Source organism: Lutjanus erythropterus, chromosome 21, assembly GCF_056507025.1.
Source record: "Lutjanus erythropterus isolate fLutEry1 chromosome 21, fLutEry1.hap2, whole genome shotgun sequence".
Taxonomy (NCBI): domain Eukaryota; kingdom Metazoa; phylum Chordata; class Actinopteri; order Lutjaniformes; family Lutjanidae; genus Lutjanus; species Lutjanus erythropterus.
The window spans coordinates 5,841,370-5,858,673 of NC_139337.1; the positions used below are offsets into that span (position 1 = coordinate 5,841,370).

At 38.5% G+C, this 17,304-nt stretch overlaps 1 protein-coding gene across 1 annotated transcript in view; it reads left to right on the forward strand.

The window, feature by feature from the left end:
- Positions 1-242: 242 nt before the first annotated feature.
- Positions 243-17,304, forward strand: part of zcchc2 (zinc finger, CCHC domain containing 2) — a 32,908-nt gene continuing 15,846 nt past the window's right edge. Inside the window, exons 1-5 of the mRNA XM_084710428.1 lie at positions 243-1,378; positions 9,830-9,947; positions 10,520-10,590; positions 14,410-14,481; positions 15,582-15,682. Coding sequence (XP_084566554.1) covers positions 575-1,378; positions 9,830-9,947; positions 10,520-10,590; positions 14,410-14,481; positions 15,582-15,682 — 1,166 coding nt within the window. The 5' untranslated portion in view covers positions 243-574. The remainder of the gene's footprint in view (positions 1,379-9,829; positions 9,948-10,519; positions 10,591-14,409; positions 14,482-15,581; positions 15,683-17,304) is intronic.

A 17,304-nucleotide genomic window follows, 5' to 3' on the forward strand; every position in this document is an offset into this window, starting at 1 on the left:
TTTCAGTGCAATGCAGGATGGTGTAGTGCCTGGTTAGCACCATCTCCTGTACACAAATTTTCACAAAGCATTGTGGGACACAAATAATTGTCACTATACATTTGGACAGCACAATATGGCAAACTCACTGTATAGAGGACTATTTAGTGAGATTACATATTGAGCATTTAATAAATACATTTGCAAACATTTATTTGTATTTTACTGTAGCTTACAATCAGTTATTAATTGATGAAATACTTAGTATATCCCTGACACCTGTGGTCCTCCACAGACCTACATCAGTTTTATGCAGTCTGCTGTAGATTACAGTAGGTCCGCTGACAGCCGCACGATGGCAGCAGTGTGCTAACCGTGCTCAGCTACTCTGCCTGAAATGAGGAGTAGAAGAAGAATGTAACGTAGGGAAGGAGCTTCAGTACTATCGCCGCGTCAGATGATTAGCTAATAGTAAAAACACTGTTAAATGATAGACTGTTCGCCTCTCTTTTTAGCAGTACGCAGCGGTGGAAGTTGTCAATAATGTATATTGGACCGTTATTTCCACTTTGAAGCCTCTCTCGCAGCGCTGATAATGCTGAAAATGAAGCTACCGATGAAAACGGGCGAGGAAGGAGGCGACGAAACGGCCGAGGACGATTCATTGGATCAGTCGGAGCACCACCAACATACTCCCAGGGCTGTACCTCCCTCTGCGGCGTCGGACAGGCTGGATGAGTCGCCCAGACCTTGTGTGCACCCATCGCAGCTGGACAAGGAGACTGTTTTTGAGTGGTTTGGCCTACATCTAAACCCCGCTAAGCGGATCGAGTTCATGTGCGGGCTGCTACATATGTGCCAACCCCTGGAGCTCCGCTTTTTGGGATCTTACTTAGAGGATCTCGCTAGAAAAGATTACCATGTTTTACGAGACTTCGAGTTTCGGGCAAATAGTCCGACTGATTTGGGAGTTTTAACGGACGTGATCGACCCGGTGGTTAGGTCCAAACTCCTGGTCTGCCTGTCCCTCCTTGGGTCTGACAGCAGGGAATGTGCTGGAATACTCTTTCGGATACTGAGCCATGTAGACCCGGCCTTGTTCTACAAAAATTATGACTACTCCCATCCTCCATTCAGGGACCCTTACCACCACCACCATCACCCGCCGTGTCAGGACGGGAATGTGTACGGGCGGTCGGAGCAGAACTGCGGCTTCTCCACGAACGACACGGCGGCAGGACCTTTGGAGCAGTTGGCGCTGCTTTTCACCATGGCCTCTCTGCACCCAGCTCTGCATTTCCACCAACGGGAGACGGTCCGAGGGCAGCTGGACAAAATAGAGCTCGCCATAGAGGAGGAGAGGCGTCAAAATCAGCTTAGCTTAACAGCCCAGTCAACGGTAATGATAAGCAATAAGTTAAACCACGGTTGTGTTTAGATGGGAACCCTATATTTGAAACTCTCGCGAGATTTGTGGGCGTTGATTATTCAATGTTCCTGTTGTACAAACTGATATTTTTCATAATGTCACATCGCTGTTGTTAATAGCTGTTTAAGTTACGGACTCTGTTAGAATTCAGGAAAAATCATAGTTTGGGTTAAATCAATCACTCTCGCGAGATCTTTCGCAGGTCTGGGATTCCCATCTAGAAACCATCAACCAACACTACCGTTAGTTACTATGAAATGCTAAGCTAGTTCAAAACTCGCTCAACTTCGTCTAGTGCTATCCAGGAGGGAGTTTCGATTTAAAGGTTAGTTAAACACACAGGTATAGCTAAGAAGGTAATCATACGCAATGTTACATTAAATTACTGGTCGAGTATGACAAGAAAACCGAGCGGAAACGTCTTTTTTCTCTTATGAGCTGTCGTCCATTGGCAGGACCGCTAATGCTAACAGAATTGGCTAAGCTAGCAGATATGAGCTAGCCTGTTAACCTGCCAGCAGATAAGTTTGACCGGTGGTTTAAACCAGTTACTCGAGCTATGTTCAAATATGTGGGATACTGCTTTGACACGTTTGTTTTGGTCCCATCACCTAACGTCCTGTTTGTTTGAGCTGTCTCTATACTAGCTACCATTACCTTTCTAAATACTGTGTACAGTGAAAGTCATTAACAAGCTTACTGGGTGCTTAACTGCGCCCCTATTAAAGCTACATCAATGACATGCCAAGCACCATTCTTAAAGGGATAGTTCACCCTAAAATCACATATTTCCTCTACTAAATTCTAGCTAAATTCTTTGTTTTCCATAAGACTGTGTTTGGCATCCATGGCTAGCTTACAGAGACTCAAGAAGACTAGGCACAATCAAAATTTAGAGGAAAAGGCACTGAACCATAAATGCAGGCTATGACACACATTTTAGTTGACTAAATATTAACTTTTTTAAATTTGGGGTATAGGGCACATATTTTTTACAGTTGACAATGGTTAGAATAATTTAACACTGTAAAAAATAGCTTAGACGACTCAAAATTTTAAGGAAATGTACTGCAATAGGTTTATGACTTTTTAGCCCAGCTAAAATGCTTGTATTTTGTAATAAACTTTAAAAAGTCCTGTTAGCCCTTAGTTGAGATAATTTTCTATTCTTATTTAGATAAACTCAAAATAATTGAATTTCAAAATTTAGTCATGGTGAAATATGAACCTGTTTTGTCATTGTGCTGCCTGAAAGTTAAATGGTTTTGATTGAAAATATTACCATTTTAACATTCACTTTCACTTGAACAAATTTACTCTATCCTTTTTTAAATACAATATTATAGGCTTTCTAAAACTCAAAGATTGGAGTTTATTCTAAAGAAGAAAATTAAAAAATCTCAACAGAAGATTAATAGTTGGTAAACCTTTTTAAGGGCTTTAGAGTTTGAGTTGGGCTCAAAACTCAAAATCTATTGCAGTATGTTGGCTTGAAATTTTGAGTTGTCTCAACTTTTTCATAGACATACAACAATGAAACTGAATGAAAATGTTTAAAAAATTAACTGTTATTTATTTCCATATAATTGTCGCTAAAGTCACAGGGAGCCACTGGAGAGGGGCTAAAGAACCACATTTGGCTCTGGAACCTTAGGTTGCTGACCCCTGATCTAGACTGTTTTGGTGTGAGTTGCTCTGCCTTGGTGCTTGGCTTCTTTTGTGTAAAACAGCCAGAAAATACACTTGAAAATGTCCACATAAATACACAGACCCAGAGCAGTTTAATGTATGAACTATTTTCTTTCAAGAAAGAAAGACAGAAGAAAGCAATATCTGGAAAGAGACATTGCTTTTGAAGTTTTACTTTTTTGTTTTTGCACGCACGTTTTGAGCACCACAAAGCAAGTGCCAGACTTTTTTCATGACTGCCATATTGATATGAAATAATAGGTTAAACACAGGTGATATATTAACACAATGATATATTAATTAATGTCCCATATCATTTTATGTAGCAGAGCCTTTGCAGTGAACTAACATGCCCAATAAGTAGCTTCCTGACTTTGTTTGACCTAAATGTCATGGGGCTTTAATTTAGTATCATGGGTTAAACCTAACTTACCGATTAACTTAAACTACTATTTATGTCAAAATAGCTGCTGTATAGAAGGTCTATTTACTTTATATTTGAGAAAAGGCAGGCATCTTTATGGTCAGTATCTCCAAAATTAGGCAACTCACACTAAAAGAATCTAGATGGATAAATAGCACTTAAGTCAAGCCAAGTTTTATTTATATATAGCCCAACATCACTTGGATTATATGTCTGGTACACCCTTGAAATACTAAGATAAAACTCCCCCAAAACTCAGCTTAAAAAAGGAAAAATGGAAGAAATCTCTACAGGCCAGAGGAAAAATATGTATTTTTGATTTTAGAGGTGAACTGTTCCTTCATCTTACAATATTGTCTATTTATCTAACAGCTTGCTCCTGTGGACTGTGTCCTCCAGCTGGTCTGTGCTGCAACTGCTGCTGCAGGAACTTGATTAACTTGTTGCTTCTCATCTCTGTGTCATGACATCGTCTGCAGGTTTTCATTCCAACCAAACAAGACAGCAGCTGATTACACTAATTATTTCCTCATTTGCACTGCAGTAGAAGTTTTGTTAATCAGATAAATAATGTGGTGCGTGTAAAGTTTGAGTGAGAAGAATGTGCACCTGTTACCTTTCAGTTTCTTTTAGTAGTAACAGTAACAGTGTTAACTGCCAAGTTTATCAGCAATGCTAATGATGACTTAAATTAGCTTTTGCCTATGTTTCACAGAGTTGTTTCTTATTTCATCCCTTAATCAGTATTCAGCATCAGAGCCTTTGATAAAAGCAAAAATGCAACAACATAATGAAATGGAGACATGCCTGGGAACTGGAGCAGATGACAGAGATGGACTTTATTTACATAATGGGGGCAGCTATGCCTTTGAATTTGTGCATGTCCTAGTGTTGAGCAAAGCAAGGTTTTGCAGTAGGACATGTATTAAGGCTTAGTTGCATACATTGCTGAAGTGGTATTTAGATTAGGGGGACATTTCACCCCCAAATCAAAAATAAATATATTTTTGCCTGGCCTGTTGTGTTATTGATCCATATAGATATTTTTAGTGTGAGTTGCAGAATTTTTGAGAAATTGGCAGCAGAGCTGTCTGCCTTCTCTCCAGTATAATGAGACTAAATGGCACTCGGCTTTTGGCGCTCAAAGCAGCAAAGAAATACATTTGACAAATTCAAAACCAGTGTCTCTCTCCAACATTCATGACCCAGTTCTCAAGATAACCCACAGACCATGTTGAGAGCAGTTCCATGTACAAACTACTTTATTTCCAATACAAAAAAACTAGTTCCGGTAGATTCTACAGCAGAAAGAAAGTAGTCCCTTCATGAAACTGCTCACAGGAAGGTCTGTGGATTGTTTTGATCAACCAGATCATGATTTGTTGAAAGGTATATTGCTGCTGAGTTTTGCAAATGTTATCTTTTTGTGCTTTGAGTACCAAAGGACTAGTACCATCTAATATCAATATATTGGAGAGAAGGAAGACATTTCTATGGCTGATATCTCCGAAACTCTGCTACTCACACCAAGACAGTATAGATGGCACTACAGGCCAGTGGAAAAGTCTATATTTTGATTTTGGGGTGAACTGTTCCTCTAAAGTACAAGCTTAATTACACAATGATGTAATGTTGTCACTGTTTACATGTTGCCACCCCAAAGAAAACAACACAGCACTACTATTGGCTCTCATGTAAATAAGTTGGGGGAAAAACACATCCTTGACAAACATGGATGCAGCATCTTAGGAGGGAAATGTGGAATCAAGCTGCCTTTCCAACAGAGGAGGATAACTGAGAAAGTTGAACTGAAATTATGGCTTAACCTTGAGACAGATCTTTCTACACCAGTCAGTGCTCCAGATTTTTTGGGGCTCTGCCTTTTACAATGGTATCCAGATAACTCTGTAAACCGTCTTTGTGTAAAAGGCCCCCAGAGTCTGGGTTTAGTGCTTGCAGCAATGCTGTTCAGTTACTGAAGCCAGAAAATCCAAATTTGTTCAAAGAGGGGGTAGCCTGAGTGGAACTAACGTGGAAAAAGCAAGTAGTAACCTCCAGGGCTGAGTGGTTATGTTTGGAGTTATGTTTGCTTGATTGGCATCTGTCAATCCATAAATTCTATCTTCTATATTCCAAAATTGCCACAAGGACATAGAGTTGAAGAACTGAAATAATTAATTCAAACCTTAAAAGTGCAGCAACCAATTCTGGAAAGAAATAGTTGAGTGTTGAGTCTCATGTGGATGTCAAATACCGATGCTATGGTGGTATTTGACAACCTGTAAATGAAACTTTCTGAGCTTTCTTTGAATTCATATCTAATAGAAGTTTGAGGAAACTACATAAGAGACCTCAGTATTCAACAGTCGTGGTTGTTGCTGGGGAAAAAGTCTATTTCTACACAGTATTCCTCATCACTCAGGCACTTATTCTATCTTTGTCTCCAACAGTCAATCTCTGCATTCCTCTATCAGGTTTGAATCATTGTTGTTATCAGGTTTTTATGCCATCTAATTCAAACTGCAGATTTTATTTGTTGTACCTGTTTCCCCATCAAGTTGGGGTTATTAATCAGTGGAAAGAACCATCACAGTGTCTGCTTGGAGGTATGCGAGCTATGGACAAAATCAACTACCACAATATTTTTGACCAGATACCTTGTTATTGACATTGCAACAATATTGTAAGGATGACTATTGGGCCTTTCACAAAGTAACAATGAGATTTTGGATAAATAATCAAAAGTAATGAGGATATTAGGGCTACATGATATGGTAAAAAAAAAAAATCACATTGTGATTACTCTGACTGAAATTGTGATTGCAGTACCATTAGTGGGAATGGTAATTTTTGTATCACAATTTTCATTTTCACCGTCAAAAAAAAACAAAAATTTTTCTTCTATCTTGAGAACAAGATTTTTAGGCTAGGACCTGTCTGCAGCACTGCAGTACCTAATTACAATGCTGTGTCTTCTCACATTTTTACTTTATCAAATAATTGTGATTTGGCTCTGGTTCTGCAGTTTGGATATTGCAACATTGCGATTATTTTGTGATTAATTATGCAGCCCTAGTGGATATAACGACTTGGTAGGTAAAGAAAAATAATAGAGCAGCCGGAACAGTCGGGAAAGTTAAGAAAACGACATCACTTTACTGTAATGCAGCCTTTAAATCAGGTAAAGACAACATGTATGCCGTATCATGTTATCCAAAACATAAGATGATATTTGGTCTCATATTATGATATTAATATAACAGGGAGAGAGACAAATATTTTTAAACACAGTTCCCACTGTCCACCAAGACCCTAAATTTGGTGGCCCAAATGTAAACTTACGTAAATCAATACAGAAAAGGCAATTTAACACAGCTTAATGAGTTCATCCTTAACTGTGACACTTGCGTTGTCCATTTTTCCCGTGAATTGGGATGTGATATATCTTGAAGCCATTGATGTAAAGTTGAGGCAAGTTGAGGAAACTGGCAGCTATTTGTTCTTTTTTTTTAATACTCAGCCTTTTCCTGGTCTTTCTATAAGGATTGCATGTCAGTAAGCTTAATAAACCAATACTTCAGTAGCCCTGACATATAGATAGCTAGCCAGTGATAAGTGGCAGATGGCTGCCGACCGTTGGTTCTCAGTAAATAATATTGTGGTGTGGTCTAGACCTGCTAGAAAAGTGCCTTGAGATAACTTCTGTGATTTGGCACTATATAAATAAAATTGACTTGCCCTGACTAATGCTTGTTGTTTTTTGTAGAATGTTGAACTAAAAGGCGTGACTGACTTGGGATGTTTGTGGATCTGTAAAGTTGTGTTTGCAGTATGGGGATAAAACTTGGTGGCCACAGGAGGCCACCTACACAGAATATTTGGTGTCCACAGAGCAACTTTTTGTACTCATGGACCATTGGGCCAAGATAAATGTCGAACTAGGCCTGGGCAATATAATATTATATTGTATTATGATATAACACTAGATATCGTGATAGATTTTGTATATTGTTATATGGTGATATGTCAGAAGTGTTGTCTTTTCCTGGTTTTAAAGGCTGCATTACAGTTAAATGATGTTATTTTGAGAATTGACCTGACTGGTCCAGCTGATCTATTATTTGTCTTTACTCACTTAGGCATTATATCCACATTACTGATGGTAATTTATAAAATAATCTCACATTTTGTAAAAGCACCAATAGTCATCCCTGTAATATTATTGCAATATAATACAACTATTTTATCTCCTCAGCCACTTCCACCCTTTGTAGTATACAACATATTAGTCACAACTTACACGATCAATAATTACTGATATCGACCAATATGAAACTTCACTATTGTGATAGGTTTTTTGGCTATATCGCCCAGGCCTATGTCGAACCATGTATAATAGCGAAATATTGCCCAACCCTACTTAGAATGAAACCCTCCAGTCTGTTGAAACATAGGATGAAGTCAGGAACATTAAGTCCCTGTACAGTGTCTTTGAGGCATGGAAGGATTGTTGACTGAGCTCAGGGTTTCTCCCAGGAAATTGTTAAACAAAGGTGGTAAGAGATTTCTGTTGATTGACTGATTTATTCAGTATGTACACTCGTACATGGAAAAATCACTTCCCTAATCTGAAGTCATGTTAGGAATGCAAAGCTGCTCTGCAGCGGACTCTCGAGTGTCAGAGCTTCACAGCAGCACACGAAAACCCCCTCACCCCTCTGGGTCTTGTTGTCCAAGTCTCTTTGAGCCTAAGCCACACATGTTGTACATGTGGTACTTTACAGTAGGGATGATTGACTTAATTGAGCAATGATTGGAAATGAATTGCCTGTAACTATTACAAATCTGTTGTCAGGTGATGATTAAAAGACTTTCAATGTCAGCTTTGGTGCCAGACAAATTACCCTCTTTGTTTAATGCTGACTGATCACAGAGAGCGTACCTTTAAGCAGACATCCAGTTGGTTGATCACTCTGCGAGGCTGTCTCTGTTCTGGATGAATCCAGGAGGTTGACATCATTGTGAGTCAGGGCCTGGCCTGGTGAAGATGCACTGCTCTTAATAAAATCACACATGCCATTTTTAGTCTCTGGACTGTGGCACTGTCTAACGTGGTAAAAGACAGAAGGAAGAGAACAGTGAGTGAGAAGATCATTAGAAACAGTGGTTCCTGGTGTTTCTATAATGTCTGTTTCATCCCCTTTTCTTGTCAGGCAGTAATGCTTTTGTTGCCTTGAATGGTGTAACTCGGCTGTTGTCAGTTTTGAATAGATCCTTTCAGATTTGTATTTGCCACATACAGTATTTGTTTGCTGTTTTCTGTTTCTGGCTTTTCAACATTTTAAATGGGTTTGTGTATATATAAGTATGAAGACTGTAATTCATCAGAAGGTTACTTTTTGCTTTTCCCTATTTAGTCTGTGTATGCCAGAACTAAGTTTTATCACAGAGACGTGTACAGGAAGGAATTGGCCTAGTATCTTAGTATTTCTATCCCAAACACCACGACTTACAATCAGTTCTGGGAAAAACAAAGAAACCCCACCCCTGATATGCATAATCCAACTTTGCACTGTGCTCAAGCAACTCACTGGCCTCCCTAATGACAGCTTTGTTATTAAACACATAAATCAACTTAAACATGATATTTCAGATGCTGCTGGTATAATTCTGCAAAACATCAAGGGACAGAGCTCAATAATGAGGTTTGCCTGCTTGACCAGGACAAGTAAAATGCTATGTTGGGCAAGTAAATCTGGTAACTCACTTGCCTAAAAAACTAACTAGTAAACTAACTACTGACGTGTTTTGATTGTTTTGATAATTAATTAATCGTTAGTCATTTTTCATGCAAAAATATGCTGTTCTGAAATCATGTTGTTTTCAGCCTCTAAAATGTGGAGATTTCCAGATTTTTTTCAATGTATTCCTATATTAAACTGAATATCTTTGGGTTTTGACTGACAAAATTAGACATGTAAAGACAAGAAAAACTGGGATGGACTTTTTCACTATTTTGTGATATTTTATGGACACTGCAGCCCTAGATTAAACACAAGTTAAGTCTTTGTTATTTGATAATCTCTAAATAAATAAGCCAGTTTGTACAAGAGAAGGTAAAAATCAACTTTGGGCAAGTAGACTTCTGACCCACTTGTTTGACTGGGTAAGTGGAAAAAAAACATTAACGTTGAACCCTGAGAGATGATGCATTTTGGCAGTGTGCTTTATTAATGTGTTATTACTGGTCACAATTGTAACGGAGGAGTATGAACCAGTTATAAACACAGTGTTTGTTTGATCTCCAGGAGCTGACGAGTCAGAAGGCAGATTACCTGTCTTCCCCAGCAAGTTTGGGAGAATGTGCCGCCTCCCATCCTCCCTGCCAGAGTCGACGCTCCAGCCGCTGGGCAGCACAAAGAGAAGGTGAATGGAACAACACTTCATACATTTACAACACATGTACATAATAATTGCTATTAATTTGCTGCAGGGACAACAGAAAACATTTTCAATTGTAGATTTCATCAGTCTGCTTGATGTACTCTGCACAAACATTGTGCAAGGTACACAAACCTAAACCCCAAAAAACAGGTTTCCTCCATAAGCAGGAACACTTACTAAAACTAAAAAGTAATATTTTTTTGTTGTTTATTTAATTTGCCCATTTAATTGGCCTTTCAATGTTTGTTTGTTTGTTTGTTTTTTACACTTTTTTGTGTGGGCAGTTAGTATAGCAGCAAATACTGTCGAGCTCCCTCACATTTTTCTGTATCTCCTTTCTAAATCTTTAAGTTGTAAATTATTTGGGCACAGAAAGTACAGCTTGATTCATAGTAAGTGCTATAATAACCCTAATAATTGCATAGGCTTTCAGAGGACACATAGTAGTAAGTGTTTGTGAGTCGATGTTTGCTACGTCCTAATAGCCTCATTACTCTTGTCCTGCTGAACTTGTTGGAGTCATAATAGTTCATTTCTGGTCTCTGTTGTTGCAGCGGTGCATATAGAGGGAATTGTGCTCAGGGGCATCTCTCGGACCAGAATAGACAAGGAGTACAACTTTGAGGTAGGTAACAACGCTGCATACACACACACACACACACACACACACACACACACACACACACACACACACACACACACACACACACACACACACACACACATGCATACCGCTCTGCTTCAGGTTAAGATGTCTGGCAGAAGTGGTCTGAATAGTACTTACTTGTCTGTATCAGGCTGTCGCAGTGACTTCCCAAATTCTCCCTGCAGTTATTTTGGTTGGCTCGATAGTGGTACTTGCACCATTCTTTTGTTTGTTTTTGCAAATTGCCTCATTTATGATAAATGAAGTAATTTGGTGCAGTTATCTGTTGATCTCACTGCTCTGGCCAGTGGGTAACTTTATGGTCTAAGCAAGCTAGCTGCTGGGTGCTAGTCATATTCACACAACACTGCAGATGAATTCCTGCAGTTTGACCATTTCTTTTTCATAGCACATCTTCAGGGTATGTCTGTTAAGTAAATATACACACAGCAGCAACACAAGCAGCACAAACAGCAACTGTTTAGAGGATTACAAATTTTCACAAAAAGCAACATGAAAAAAATCGTTGTCTCAAAAAGAGGCTTAACATTCACACAGTTTCTCTGTACTGTCCCTCAATATTTCAGCATCAGTTTAACATTGCCCCTACCTGTAATAGCTGCATTATCCGCTTAACATGCTAGCACTGAGTTCAGCAGGTTAACCTACCAAAAAAACACTAAAATAACATGACACATGGCAAAATTTAGAACTTCCAAATTCAAGTTCAGAGTGTAGTCACAGATAGTTGGTACTGCGCCTTCCTTCAGCCTGAACTATTACTGGCCCTCGTATAGCTTGCTGAACTTTTTGAAGTGTGAAACAAAGGAAAAAAGGAAAACATGAACTTAGTGGTAGGTGCCATTGCTTGCCATCGCATGCGGTTGGCTTGTCAGTAGCCTTGTATTTTTATTGTTGATTAATCTGTTTATCACATCTCAATTAATCAATTAGTTGTTTGGTCCATAAAATGTCAAAAAGTGGTGAAAAATGTTGATCCGTGTTTCCCAAAGGCCAAGATGACATCCTTAAATGTCTTGTTTTTGTTCACAACCCAAAGATATTCAGTTTACTGTCAAAAAGGACTAGAGAAACTAGAAAATATTCACAGTAGGACATTTTTTTTAATCAAAAAATTGCTCAATATGATTACTCGATTATCAAAATAGTTGGCAATAAATTTAGTAGTTGATTTAAAATTTGATTCATTGTTGCAGCTCTAACCACAAGCAAAAGATGAAGGCCCTTGCCTTACTTTAAAGTTGGTGCTGTTGGTTGATTTTAACAGTCTGAACAAAGTGTGTCATGATTGATTATTGGTTTTGTTATTTATTTAGACATCAACTTCTGCTGAAGAATCATTATCCGGTCAGCATGTATCACTAATTTGCCCATTCACTATCCACAGGCATCAGTTAACAGCCCTGGTAGTTTTCTGAAAGGTGTGTGCTACTCTTGTTCTCTGGCATCACATTATCCCTGTGGTGCATTGTGCTGGTTATACTGTTGCCAGCCTGGAAGTGAGGCTTTCTTATCTCCAGCATGGTGACCTTTGTGGTTGGGTCGAGCAGGATTTGAACAAGGTGGCTGTGCCATAGAATGTAGCAGCCAAATTGGACTGGAGCATGCAGGAGAAATGCGGATTCTACATGTGTCCGTACTGTTACAGGCACAGTATTCTTTATTTCCCGTCTTTCTGCACCACTTGGCCATTACACTCAGCTAATCCCAGACTCCAATTCCACAGCGAGTCCATGTAGTGCCAAGCTGGTGGTAGCTCATCACTGCTGATGAGCTTGTCCCTTCAAAAATGAATGGTTTACAAACACGGATTCACAGTAACAAATGGGAGTATTTAGTACTCATTTCCAGAAATAAAATGCAGTAAGACAGATGGAGAGGAGAGACTAAGTCCTGTTGGCTTCACTGGGCTTCCACAGTGAAGCCAGAAGCACTCACAACAGTGAGCCATTCTCACTCTCCATCTGTTTATACTGGACCAAAGCACTGATGCACACACGCAAACACACAACACAGACACACACATACATACTAACACATGCACCGATGAGCTAAATACTCATGAGCCATTTTCATTATGTAGCATAATTAATTTACTTATAGACATGAATACTGTTCATTAGTCTAGAAGCTAAATTAGGCTCCTGGGAAGGAATTTATGTTTTCTGTGTTCTTTTTGTGTCCATTTAAGGGCTAGTTCATATTGTTTGAAGTGGGGTTGTATGAGGTACATATCCATTAGTCAGTGTATTACGTACATTAGAGGACAGTTGACATGCACCTGGTTTGGAAAAGCACAGAGGAGTACCAGAACAGATGTTTAGCAATGTACTGCTGTGGATAGGATTGGCTACAAAATTTTAGCCACGTAATAAAAATCTCTTTAAGTGTGTGATATTTTGAATATTTTTACCACTTGATAGCCTTTTCTAATCCGGTCTGGTAGTTTCCCTCTGTTGGTCTTTGACCTTGATTATTCCAGTGTCACATAAACAAACTAACAGACTGAGGCAGCAGTAGACCAGCAACTCAAGTGTTCGGTGAGGTATAACAGCAGTTTTACTGTCAGAAAAGACTATCAAGCTAAGATAAAGTGGTGAAAATATAAAAACTGATGCTGATTTTTTTTTTTTTTTGGGTGGGTGGGGGGGTCCTAAAATACATTTGATAGGTAGATTATTTATGTGGGTGTTTTATAAACTTGAATGTGAAGGCTACCACTTCAGTCATTATTGACAATCTTAAAAAGTGTTTTGTTGCCCTACATGTGCTTCAGATTGATCACCTGTTTCAGCTGCACATATGATAAGAGCAGCTGCGTCTCTGCTTAGGTACCCTTCATCCGATTTTGTGATGTTTGTATGTCTGTCAGCTGATCACTTTTACTAGCTGCACAAGATAATAGCAGCAGTGGTTATGCATGGGGTCTGATTATTTTAGATATCATGCGATTTGTTTGGCAGGTGTGAGTGCCTCCTCTGTAAATTTCAGTCAGAAGCTTTTTTTTTTTTTTTTTTTTAAACCTTTCCTCCTGGTTATTAATGTATTCCTAAGGCTCATGCAGTTACTCGTGACTGTGACTAAGTCATGAGCTCATACAGCTCAGAAAAGATACCATGTCTCCGTGTGTGTCAGGAATTGTGTTTGGTCTTCTTTACAGCTTGATCTGACATGTCTGTGGTTGGTCTGTTTCTTCTGTTTACAGTTGAGTTTTTTTTTTTTTTTTTGTAATTTTGTTGTGTATAAAGATAAAAAGTATTTTATAAAAAAATTGAACACATCTGTAAAGGCCAGCTTTTATAGTCTCAGCCATCACATAGCCTCAGTACATGTGGCTTCTAACTGGTTGTAACAAATGTCATGCATGATTATAGAGACAGATGAGAAGAGACGTGTGTTTGTAAAGACTTAACAGGTCTTGCCCTTACTTTTTTCTCTGAACCTTTTCACGTGGAACTTGATTTGTTTTGTTAGTGGCTTTATTGCCTCTTTGCCACTGCATGGTACATGGTACAGATTAACTCCATTCAATGCAATTCTTTTTCATTTTACCTTTGGCAAAAGTTGTGGATAGTACCTGGCGCATCTTTTGATATCACCTCGGTCAAGGTTCCAAATGAGCTGAACTGATACTGAAAGGTGGAGTGAAAACACTACGGACCACTGACTGGTCAGAGAGAATCGCCTTTCTTCTTACCGTGACATGTCCTTTCTTACAGTTGTCAGATTTGTCATTCTAATGTGTAGTGATGTAGAATGTCTTCTGCTGTGTTTCAGGTGAAGTGGTCAGACTCTTCTTCGAGTAGCGTGACCAAAACCCATCTGGAACTGGAGAATTTCCTTCTTAAGGTACTCTCTTTCGCTGAAGTTATTGATTTTTCACCCATCAAATAATTGTGAAATAACTGAAGAAATATTAAAAACTCAACTCATTATAAGAACATGTTATTTTAAATTTCATTTTAATAACAGAGCTTTATTAAGCATTTTTATTTCAGAATGTCATTTTTTTCAAAAGTATGTTTTTATTTCATTGACAGTTATGTTGTCACCTTTCAGCCAATCACATGCTCCACATTTACTATAGCTTGTTTGAACTGAACCCTAAATGACAATTTTACAAGCGTGAATGTGTCAATGCAGGTAGAAACGTTGAATCGTAGCTAAATCACAGTTGAATTTATTGTTTGTAATACCTGTAGGGATGAGTGTATCAGCACCATGGACAGTGTCATAACAGTGCCAGACATGTTACACAACACATTTCAGCATGTCACAGTTGAAATTGAACAGTTTTATTAAGAACAGATAACACAAACAGAGACTTAGAGATAGATTTTTTTGCGAGAACTGTTCAGTTTCTGTTAAAGCCTGGAATCAAGACATAGAAGGTGACAACAGAAGGAGAGTTTGCAAGAAATATAAGATCTTTAGGTAGTCCAAGAACACGATATCAAGAAATGGAGATGTACTTGTACAAAAGCAAAACTGATGGTTTCTAAGCTATTTATCTCCATCTGCAGTGTTTTCGGCACAGTACCCATTCTCTGTACAGTCTTATTTGTTTATTATTCCATCTTTATTCCATCTTGTTTTAATAATAATAATTTTGACAGACCAGCCACACATAAATAAAAAGATTTATTTTTATTCATCACATCCCATAATTTGAGATACAGTGTACCACCTATGAACTCCGGTTATGAAGTGAATGACTCAAGTCCAGAAGCCAATTCTCAGGATAAGGCTAGATATGAGGGTTCATTAGGTAAAACTCCATTCATTTCAGGACATGCACTGAAGCTGCATTGCATTCGCTTCAGATTTGAGAAGTTTACATACAAAGTATTTCCTTCTGCTTCTTACTTGTGTAATTGTTAAGACACGTTGATGATGATGTTTGTCGGTGGATCCTACCTTTTGTTCACCTCTCCCCTCTCTATGTGCAGCTTCCTAAGGATCAGTGTACGGAGTCTTTTGAGAAGAGCATCCTGAGGCTTCTGAACCAGGGGGACCACAGTGAGAGCAGGGATGTGGAGAAGAACCTCAGGTACGTCACATTTTGCCCAGATATACTCCTCATGTGTGAAGTAATGGGGATATTGCAAGACTGTTACCACAATAATTACAGACTACTGATCATCAGTGTCCTTTAGTGAGATTCAGTAGCAGTCATCCTGCTGTGTTGAGAATGGTTCATTTCTATGTAGAGTTCAGATAAATAACATTTTGGCTCCATCAGTCAAACACGATGGACTTGTCTCGACTCGATGCTGTTGTTTGTTTGTTCAGATCACATGAAAACATTGCAAACCGCAGCCTTGACCAAGGGCAAGCCGCAGTCCTGACTGTGGTCATTTTATTCTGTTATTCTGAGTTCTGCAGGGACAAGAGGTCAACATCTGTCTCCTTTTACCAGAAAACTTTCTCTTTTGGGGGGGTCATTTCCTGTATGTAATAAATCTGGAATACATTCTTACTCCATACCGTGCAGCAGTTCACTTATGAGACAACTGAGACCTGCGCTGAAGCAGTCAGTAGAGTTTGAATGGCATTATTGTCACCTAGAAGAACTTAAACTAAAGCAGTAAACTCCCTACAGAATTACGTGTTTGATGTCAATGAGCTATTTGTGGTTACACAGCATCACTTATTGTTGTTCAAGAACATCTGCAGCCAGTGAGTAAGTTGAGCTACGAAATCAGGTCAACTGCGTCACTATTAGGGGGTAATCTTGCTAAAGTCTTGGTACTACAGCTTCTATAATGCTTTGGGAGATGTAAACAGGAAGTGTTACTAGGGTGACTGTGGCTTACTTAAGAAGTCTTAAAAAATTCTACTAAATTCACAGCATCTTATTTAAAGGTACAGTTCACCTCAAAATCAAAAATACATACCTTTCCCCTGACGTGTAGTACTATTTATCCATCTATGTTTTTTTGCCACAGAGATGTCTACCTTCTCTCCAATATAATAAGACCAAATGACACTTGTGGTGTTAAAAACACCAAAAAACTCATTTGAAAAGTTCAAAATCAGTGTCTCTTTCCAAAAATCATTACCACACCTTGTTGTGAGTACTTTCATGTGGGAACTATTTTTTCTTTGCAGTAGAACCTGTTGGAAAACTACGTTCCTTCTACTATAAAGAAAGTAGTTGCAATGGATTCAGTTTTTTTAGCCTATATTTGTTTACATTTTGGTAAAATGGCACTATTAAAAGAATGCTGAATCATCTATTAGTAGTTGCCGTTTGCAGTTTACCCATATTTGTAATGATGACTATCACTAGATTACTGTGATACTGAAGAAAACTTGAATTTATGATGATTCTCATACAAGTTCTGGAAGTGTAAGGATCATCTTTTTCTATAATCCCTAAAGAAAGAAAGTAGTTCCTACATGAAACAGCTCACAACGAAATCTGTGGATTATCTTTAGTAACCAGGTCATGATTTTTGGAGAGACACTGATTTTGAATTTTTCAAATGTATTTTTTGTGCTTTGAGCACAACAAGCCGTGTGGTATTTAATCCTAGTATAGTGTAGCATTTTTAGAGAAGGCAAAAATCTCCAAAAATGTGCATCTCATGGCAAAAAAACCTAGATGGATAAAAAAACACACAGGCCAGGAGGAAAATATGTATTTTTTATTTTAGGGTGAAGTGTCCC